This window comes from Nansenia antarctica (assembly GCF_963989245.1).
Source record: "Nansenia antarctica genome assembly, chromosome: 8".
NCBI classification, from domain to species: domain Eukaryota; kingdom Metazoa; phylum Chordata; class Actinopteri; order Argentiniformes; family Microstomatidae; genus Nansenia; species Nansenia antarctica.
In genome coordinates, this window is record NC_137678.1 from 39554272 (window position 1) to 39564271 (window position 10000).

At 49.4% G+C, this 10000-nt stretch overlaps 1 protein-coding gene across 1 annotated transcript in view; it reads left to right on the forward strand.

The window, feature by feature from the left end:
- The window catches only part of LOC308163606 (copine-8), a 121456-nt gene that overhangs the window by 28798 nt on the left and 82658 nt on the right, over positions 1–10000 (forward strand). Inside the window, exon 2 of the mRNA XM_080537775.1 lies at positions 365–405. Coding sequence (XP_080393901.1) covers positions 365–405 — 41 coding nt within the window. The remainder of the gene's footprint in view (positions 1–364; positions 406–10000) is intronic.

Below are 10000 nucleotides of genomic sequence, written 5' to 3' on the forward strand. Positions count from 1 at the left end.
TGTTCGGTGTGTGTGCCTGTGTGTGTGCCTGTGTGCGTGTGTGTGTGTGTTCGGTGTGTGTGCATGTAGGTGTGACTGATTTGAGGGGTTGCAATCAACCTCTTCTCTCATACATCTCATCTAATGGTGTACTAAAACGAGTCCGCATTAACAGGCCTCATCTCTTAACCAATCAGAGCGTGACGCTGTCGGGCCTCCTCCTGAGCCGCCAGCCACGGCAGTGTGGCCATGCTGAGAGCTTAACTAACAACAATTAGGCTGTAATGTCTTATATCAACGTCTCGTCTCGCGCAGGCTAACACGCTGTAACGTTTGGCTAATTCACTCTTAACTTATTTTTCTTCTCTTGTTTTTCACTTGACAGAAACCTGCTGGATATGGACGCCTTCTCCAAATCAGACCCAAGTAAGATCACTTGATACGTTGTGTTGTGGGTGGGGGGGGGGGGGGGGGGGGTGATGTACGGGAGTGGAACAGGGCCTGCCTGTTTTCTTGCCCTGCCTCCCTGCCACTGGCCCTGGTTTTACATACAGCAGCATGGCTGGATTGATAAAAACAAAGGTTCCACTAAATACAGTAGCTAATGTTTCCTCCAGGAATTTTTAGAATGGTGGCGGATGGCCGTGACCGCTTGCACGCGCATGAAACGCGCGCGCGCGCTCAAAACAACGTTTTTTTTTTTTTTTTTTTTTTTTTCTAATCACAGCCAAAACTAGAGGATGGCCAAAAAAAATAAAATATGAATATACAGAATATAAACTTGTGACTGACAGTCACATACACACACACAAAGATCATCAGCTATAATATAATACGAAGTAGGCCTACATGAGCACAAAAGCGGCTAACGTTACTGATTAACTGTTTACTGTAGTGCAGAGAGATGGTAGTCGTAGGCGGCGTATCAAATGACAAAGCTAAACGTTTAATGAAGGACATGAACGATTGTCAACAACACACTCAAGCAGTAAATAGAACAGTCTAAACAACTTGGGTACTACGGACGGAACAATAGTCTCAACCTATAGTTCCGTGCGTGAATTATGTCAACCCACCACATTACAGAAGTAAAATCACAGTCAGATGGAGCATTCGGTAAACAGCTGAGTATCAGCTGAGTTAAAGAAAACAAACTCTTACCTTTGATGAGACCCACATGAGCCCTGTTTTCCCGTACTTCTCCCGTGTGTCTCTTATTGTCCAAATGTTCCCTGAATTTTAGCTGCATGTTTTTCCAGCATGTAATTCCGTTGTCAATAAAAAAATCGTCTCCCCTTCTTTTCCCCTTGACAATACTGTGTCGTTGCTAAAGTGACGGCACATAAGAATCGTTTTTTGACTTGCTAATGTCTGCTAACGTAGCACTTGAAACTGGCGCCGTTCTCTGGACTGCAGCTGCTCCCGTGTTAGCATTAGCATCCATCTTTTCTTCTCCCTTCTCACCGTCACGAGCTCAAATGACACTTGTCGGCCGATCTAACTCTTAACACTCACTTACAGGACTTCTGACACCATGTCGTGTTATTCTATTAAACATACACGTGAGTCCTTCTGTATTTCAATGTAAGTGTCTTTATTTTAACTCGCTCTGTAAGCTCTACAATACCGGTCTCTTGTTGTCTCGTCATAACCTGCCCACCTGACCTGGGGGGTATTCCATCAACGTCGCTAAAGGAAAATCCTGGCTTATTTTTGATAACTCTCGCGAGACCTATCAGAATATGCCTGGATATTTTTAAGAACTCTCGCGAGATTTATCAGACTAAACCTGGATTTTCCCTTTAGCGATGTTGATGGAATACCCCCCTGATGTCACTACGGTGGCCTGTACACAATAACAATAATACCACAGTTCACATTTAGACCAATCAGGAGCCCTTGTGTCACGTCGTCAACTGAATGTCATTAATCTGATTTTGGATCAGCGGTTAGAGAGAGATGGGCGTGGATTTAGGTGCACTTTTAGTCAACATCCATTATAGCGCTGATCTAGGTTCAGATATATTTTAATCAGCTAAAATGTTCTTTTTTTTATTTTTATTTTTTTTGAGAACTTATTATTATTTTTATTTATTTTTTTGGTGTGGACTGAATCAATTCGTGGCGGAGGAAATTCATTCGTGGCGGCCCGTCACCAATAAATGCATGTAGAGGAAACACTGAGCTTTCACCATTACAGTTACAACAACATTACACTGTTCAAATGGTAACGGTAATGGTATGGTTGCACTTATATAGCGCCTTTTTTGCTGCTCCAAAGCTGCTCCAAAGCGCTTTACAACGGCCTCTCATTCACCCATTCACACACACATTCACACACCAATGGCGGCAAGCTGCCATGCAAGGCGCCGGCCCGCTCACTGGGAGCAATTTTGGGGTTCAGTGTCTTGCCCAAGGACACTTCGACATGTGGCCAGCCGGGGCTCGAACCGCTGATCTGCCAACCTTGTGATCATTAGATGGCGACTCTACCTCCTGCGCCACAGCCGCCCCCAGATCAGATCAGTGATGATGTCTAGAAAGGAAGGAAGGAAAGAAGGGAAGGAGGGAAAGAACGAGAGAGGGAGGGAAGGAAGGAGGGAGGTTGATGGAAGGGAGGAAGGATTTTCTTCGATTTCTTATGAACATATGTGTTTATAGTCATGAGTCACTCCCTCGTTTGGGTGGTTTTATTTCTTTTTACACTTCTGTTCTCTTTACACTTATTGTGTGAAGTCGGCCCCGGGCCTGAGTGACTCATCTCTATATGAGCGTGTTTTAACAAACCTTCTCTTATAGAACCACAGCGTAGGTTGCCATTTGCTATCTTGTCCTCCGGTCTAATTATGAAGATCAGTACACAGATCTGTCTCTCAGACACAAACTGTCTCTGTCCACGCTGGAAATATTTACCAACACAAAGACCTCTGCTCTCCTCTCTCCACCTCTCCTCTTCTCTCTCTCTTCACCTCTCCTCTCTCTCTCCACCTCTCCACCTCTCCTCTTCTCTCTCTTCACCTCTCCTCTTCTCTCTTTCTTCACCTCTCCTCTTCTCTCTATCTCTCTACCTTTCCTCTTCTCTCTCTCCACCTCTCCTCTTCTCTCTTTCACCTCTCCTCTTCTCTCTTTCACCTCTCCTCTTCTCTCTCCACCTCTCCTCTCCTCTCTCTCCACCTCTCCTCTTCTCTCTCTCCACCTCTCCCCTTCTCTCTCTCCACCTCTCCTCTTCTCTCTCCACCTCTCCTCTCCTCTCTCTCCACCTCTCCTCTTCTCTCTCTCCACCTCTCCTCTTCTCTCTCTCCACCTCTCCTCTTCTCTCTCCATCTCTCCTCTCCTCTCTCTCCACCTCTCCTCTTCTCTCTCTCCACCTCTCCTCTTCTCTCTCCACGTCTCCTCTCCTCTCTCTCCACCTCTCCCCTTCTCTCTCTCCACCTCTCCCCTTCTCTCTCTCCACCTATCCTCTCTCTCTCCACCTCTCCTCTTTTCTCTCCCCACCTCTCCACCTCTCCTCTTCTCTCTCTCTTTGCAATGCAATCTCTTGCTCTCTTTTTTTGTTTCTCTCCCCCACTTTGGAGAGGGTTTTCAGATCCATTATAGTGATGGGTTCTCTAGAGAGAGAGAGAGAGAGAGAGAGAGAGAGAGAGAGAGAACCAGTAGCACATAGAGGGCCCTATTATGCACTTCTTAACTTTCCGTCTTAAGTCTTAATTAAGACGCACCGCCAGGTTAAGACCTACCCCCACCCTTATTATGCGCTTCATACGCGCTACTGCTATTATGCAGGTGTCGATAGGCGCCCACACATAAGACGTAAAACTCCCGTGCATATATTGCTCATTGTGGGAGTGTTCTTATGTTAATGAAGTGCACTAGGCGCCCCTGCTATTATGCGATCTGACTTTGCTCCTATCGCTAAGAAGTGGTTTGAAAAGTTCTTAAGTTTAGACTTCATGCACGTTTTGAAACACGAGCGCGCCTCCGCGGTTTGCGCATGCATGTGGGCACACATGAACACGCACGTGGCTCCACGGCAAGACGTCAATTACGGTCACAGTATAAATGCTTTATTTCAGAAGGGAGAGGCAGAGAAGCGCGCTGACCTCCTTCTTAGGACTTCCATAATAGCATAGCGCTAATGACTTGATATACCACCTCAATCAGAGGTTGGGAACATCTTATTCCACCTGAGAGGGTCAGGTTTTGATGCGCGCCCCCTTTCACTTTGTCTTTAAGGAGTTGTCTGATGAGATGCCTCATCTGTCCGCTGGCGAGCCGATCCGTCAGCACGTCTCGTTCTTCTGACATCTCTCAATCAGAGAGGTTGGGAACATCTTATTCCACCTGAGAGCGTCTTGGAGAGAGTTGACGCCTACAGTACTAACGTTGTCAGATAAAGGATACTAGCCATTTTCCTGGTCAATAAGGTATCAGAGAGATGGTGATAATGTGCAAAGTAGTCCTAAGGAGTGAAATATAGTATATTATACAACAGTTAGTTCCGACCAAGTAATTTGATTGGACAAGAGGCATTCCATGAGTTACGATATATAGTATTGTAGTGACCGCTCGTTAGTGAGCAGAGTATTCGTAATTCACGGCGTTCCAGCCTGTACAAAGCACTGTTGATATGTTTGTGTTTACTCAATCACCCAGGTTGCTTAGCGGGTGATATGACGGGATATAAGTGGGACAAAGATGGATGAATGTTGTTGTTGTCAGTACGCATGCAGAGAGTGAGAATAAAGCACATGATTGTTTTTCTACCGGCAAACCGACTACATCGTCCAGTTATTGCCGTCACTCCTACATTGGTGACCCTGACATTCTCTCGAACGTTTTCGGAGATCATTTGAACATGACAACAAACGCAGTTTCACTCAAGCTGCCCGTTTTTTGGGAACAAAATGCCAACGCATGGTTTGCACAAGCTGAAGCTCAATTCGCCCTCAGGGATATTACCGTGGATCATACCAAATACTACTACGTGGTAGCAGCTTTAACCAATTCAACGGCAGCGAGAGTGGTGAGTCTTATTGAAAACCCACCGGCACAGCACAAATATGTTACCTTGAAGGCGCACCTCATAGATACGTTTTGTTTGTCTGAATCTGAACGTGCACGCCAGCTCCTCTCTCTCCCTGGGCTCGGTGACACGAAACCCTCTGAACTGATGGACCACATGCTAGCTTTGCTGGGCGACCATCAGCCGTGTTTTCTTTTTAAAGAGCTTTTTCTGCAACAGTTACCAGACCAGGTTCGTTTTTCAATGGCTAATTCCATCAAAACAGACTTTCGTCAGCTAGCCAAGGAAGCGGATATATTTTTCTCAGCTGGGAAGAAGTGTTTTACAGCCACCATGGATGAGTTTGGGTTCCAACCACTCTCCATCTCCGCTACTGCTGTGGCCCGACGGGTGAGGCCGTCGGGGTTGTGCTTTTACCATATGAAATTCGGGGACAAAGCTAAGAAGTGCCTACCACCATGCAACTACAGTGTGTCGGGAAACGCACAGGCCGCCACTCATTAGCAGCTGTGGGTGCCGGCCATTCTGCAGGCTTGCTGTACGTCACTGACTCCCTCTCCGGCCGCCGTTTTCTGTGTGACACAGGTGCCCAGGTGAGCGTGCTGCCCGTATCGGCAATAGACATTAAAACAGGGAAACAAGGACCCTCCCTTGAGGCTGCCAATGGCAGTGCTATCGCTACCTTCGGCAGGCGCACTGTGGGTTTGTGTTTTGCTGACCAGCGTTTTACCTGGAGTTTTGTGTTGGCCAAAGTGTCTACTCCCCTCTTAGGCGCTGACTTTCTCTGCGCTAACAGCCTCCTGGTGGACGTGGGGAACCGCCGACTCGTCAACGCTGAGACATTCGGCTCTTTGTCATGTGAGCGCAGTGACGCAGCCACAATGAAGCTGTCCAGTGCTGTCTCGCCGGCTGACGATTTTTCTCCTCTTCTATTGGAGTTCTCAGACATCACAACACCTACCTTCTCGGCTGCTACCACCAAACACGGCGTCATGCATTACATCTCCACGGAAGGCCCACCAGTGCATGCCAGGGCCCGTCGCCTCGACCCACACAAGCTCACCATCGCGAAAGAGGAGTTTGCAGCCATGGAGGCACTTGGCATCATTCGCCGTTCTGACAGTCCTTGGGCCTCGCCTCTCCATCTCGTTCCCAAGTCCAACGGAGGCTGGCGTCCGTGCGGCGACTACCGGCGTCTAAATGATGTCACCACACCTGACCGTTACCCCGTTCCACACATTCAAGACTTTTCAGCCCATCTAGCGGGCGCGTCTATTTTTTCTAAAGTGGATTTGGTACGGGGATACCACCAGGTGCCAGTTAGCCCTCAGGACGTCCCCAAGACAGCGGTTATAACACCATTCGGACTTTTTGAGTTTTTGAGGATGCCGTTTGGCCTCAAGAATGCTGCCCAGACCTTTCAGAGGTTGATGGACGCCATGCTGGGCAACCTCCCTTTTGTGTTTGTCTACCTAGACGATATCCTGGTAGCTAGCACGTCCAAGGCAGAGCACCTATCCCACCTCCGTCTCCTCTTCAGTCGCCTCCGGGAACATGGATTAATCATCAACCCAGCAAAGTGCCAGTTTGGACTGCCTGCCATGGATTTCCTCGGCCACCACATCACTACTGCTGGGGCGGTCCCGCTGCCATCAAAGGTGGACGCTGTGCTGCAGCTCCCACGCCCTACCAGCATTAGAGCTTTACAGGAGTTCCTGGGGATGGTGAATTTCTACCATCGATTCATCCCCCAGGCTGCCCACCTAATGCGACCCCTGTATGGGGCTCTCAAGGACAAGACCCCTAAGCACATCATCGCATGGTCCGACGAAATGTCAAAGGCATTCTCAGACACCAAGGAAGCCCTCGCGAGCGCGACCATGCTGACTCACCCCGTGCCTGAAGCTTCCGTGGCCTTGACAACTGATGCCTCAGATTATGCCGTTGGAGGCGTTTACGAACAGCTGGTCAAGGGGGTTTGGCAACCCCTGGCATTTTTCAGCCGACAACTCCGCTCCAGTGAGCAAAAATACAGCACCTTTGACCGAGAGCTCCTCGCTCTGTACTTGGCAGTCAGGCACTTCCGTTTCCTGCTGGAGGCTCGTCCATTCACAGTTTTTGTGGACCACAAACCCTTGATTTTTGCCATGGCTAAGGTGTCGGAGCCGTGGTCTGCCAGGCAGCAGCGTCATCTGGCTTATATCTCCGAGTTCACTACAGACATTCGGCATGTGGCGGGGAAGGACAACCCTGTAGCTGACTGCCTCTCTCGTGCCACTATCGGGGCTGTCCACCTCGGCATCGACTACGCCCATATGGCTGCGGATCAGGTTTCGGACCCAGACATCCAGGCATGCAGGACTGAAGTTTCTGGCCTCCAGTTGGCGGACATCCCCTTCAGTGACGACGGCACAACGCTGCTTTGTGACGTGTCCATGAAGCAGCCGCGCCCCGTGGTTCCACATGCATGGAGACGGCAAGTTTTCGAGGCCATACATGGCCTCTCACACCCAGGCAGGAAACCTTCGCAGCGCCTGATTGCGGCGAAATTCGTCTGGCCCAGGATGAAGGTTGACATTGGTGGGTGGGTCAAGACCTGCGTGCCATGCCAACGTGCGAAGGTCCATCGTCATGTTAAGGCCCCGCTGGAGCGGTTCACGGTCCCAGAAAGACGCTTCGACCATGTCAACATTGATCTGGTGGGTCCCCTTCCCGTCTCCAGGGGGTACACTCACCTTCTGACGATGGTGGACAGGACCACCCGTTGGCCAGAGGCCGTCCCACTGACGGAGACTACCACAGCTGAGGTGGCCCGCGCATTCATCGGCACCTGGGTCTCCCGGTTTGGGGTCCCCTCAGACCTTTCCTCTGATCGGGGGGCCCAGTTCACTTCTGGCTTATGGACTTCCATTACTCAGCAGCTGGGTGTCTCCCTCCACCGCACTACGGCTTACCACCCACAGGCCAATGGCCTGTGTGAACGTTTTCACCGGTCCATGAAGGCTGCCCTTAAAGCCGATCTCCGGGGCGACGGCTGGGTCGACAGGCTTCCTTGGGTGATGCTGGGACTCCGTACTGCACCTAAGGAGGACCTCCTTTCGTCCTCTGCTGAGCTGGTGTACGGCCAACCCCTCCGGGTTCCGGGGGATTTCCTCCCCTGTGCTACGGTCCCCTGGTCAGCACCAGAACAGCGAAGTGCGCTGCTGGACAAGGCCAAGTCCTTCCGGCCGATCCCTACCTCATGCCATGGCGTTCCTAAGGTACGTGTCCCGCCTGATCTGAAGGCAGCGGGGTATGTCTTTATCCGCCAAGACGCCCATCGAGCCCCTCTGCAACCGCCCTATGATGGTCCCTACCGGGTCGTGGAGACAGGCGACAAATCCTTTATTATCGACATGGGGGGTAGTAAGGAACGCATCTCGGTGGATCGCCTTAAGCCAGCTCATCTGGACTTGGACCGTCCCATCGAGGTGGCCCACCCGCCCCGCCGCGGTCGCCCCCCTGTTAAAACAGTCCCGACCCTAGCTCCTGCAGACCCCCTGCCCTGCCGTCCGAGGCCGGCCAAACGTCCGCCTGTTGTTTTTCCCCTGCCTCGGTCTCCTGTGCCTGCTCAAGGGCGCCAGAGTCGCTTTGGGCGAGTTATCAGAGTCCCTGACCGTTTTTTGGGGCCGGTTCTTGTGAATTCTGGGGGGACGTGTGTAGTGACCGCTCGTTAGTGAGCAGAGTATTCGTAATTCACGGCGTTCCAGCCTGTACAAAGCACTGTTGATATGTTTGTGTTTACTCAATCACCCAGGTTGCTTAGCGGGTGATATGACGGGATATAAGTGGGACAAAGATGGATGAATGTTGTTGTTGTCAGTACGCATGCAGAGAGTGAGAATAAAGCACATGATTGTTTTTCTACCGGCAAACCGACTACATCGTCCAGTTATTGCCGTCACTCCTACAGTATAACAGCACTGGGACTTTTAACTATATGTATCACTCCGCCGCACAGGTGTTAAATTACCGTTAATTAGACTACATTAACGGTCATATAGCCTAGCCTACAACAGAAACAGAAACAGAGAGAGAGAGAGAGACAGAGAGAGACAGAGAGAGACAGAGAGAGACAGAGAGAGACAGAGAGAGACAGAGAGAGACAGACAGAGACACAGAGAGAGAGAGAGAGAGAGAGAGAGAGAGAGAGAGAGAGAGAGAGAGACAGACAGACACAGACACAGACACAGACACACAGACAGGCAGGCTGTGAAACCAGGCCTAAGTGTCATTAGAAGAAGACATTACAAATGGGTTAAGGGGAGTTGCCTACAGAACCTACAATACAGTCTGTACCATCTCTAGATAGATAGTTAGATACTTTATTGATCCCTGACGGGAAATTAAGGCGTTACAGCAGTTCACAAACAACAACAACAAAGTACAGTGACAATAGAATAATAGGAAATAAATAAATGGGGCAGTGGTAGCCTAGAGTTTAGAGAGGCCGGTTAGCAATCGGAAGGTCACTGGTTCGATCCCCGCCTCAGGAGGGAACTTGCAAGGCACTTAACCCCTAATTGCTCCAGGGGCGCCGAATATGGCTGACCCTGTGCCTAGACGCTGCAAAAATACTCAATTCCAACAATTGACTGACAAGTTGATTGCATGGAAATAAATCAGTAGAAAAAAATAAAGAAATATGAATGAATGAATGAATGATCTTTATTGTCATTGTAACAGGTACAACGAAATGCAAACCCTAGGTGCTAACAAACAAACACAGTCCTAAGATAAAAAAAAGAAAGAAAAAAGAATGAGACATAAATAGGGGGGGATATAAATAAAATAAGTGATCGGTAGACATCTGAGAATGTATCTATAATGTGAACTTCTATACTTCTATACACTATATATGGCCTATTCACAGGGGGGTATATAGACAGGGGGGTATATAGACAGGGGGGAGTTAGCATGTAACTGTGTACTTTTATAAACATATACACATATGGACTA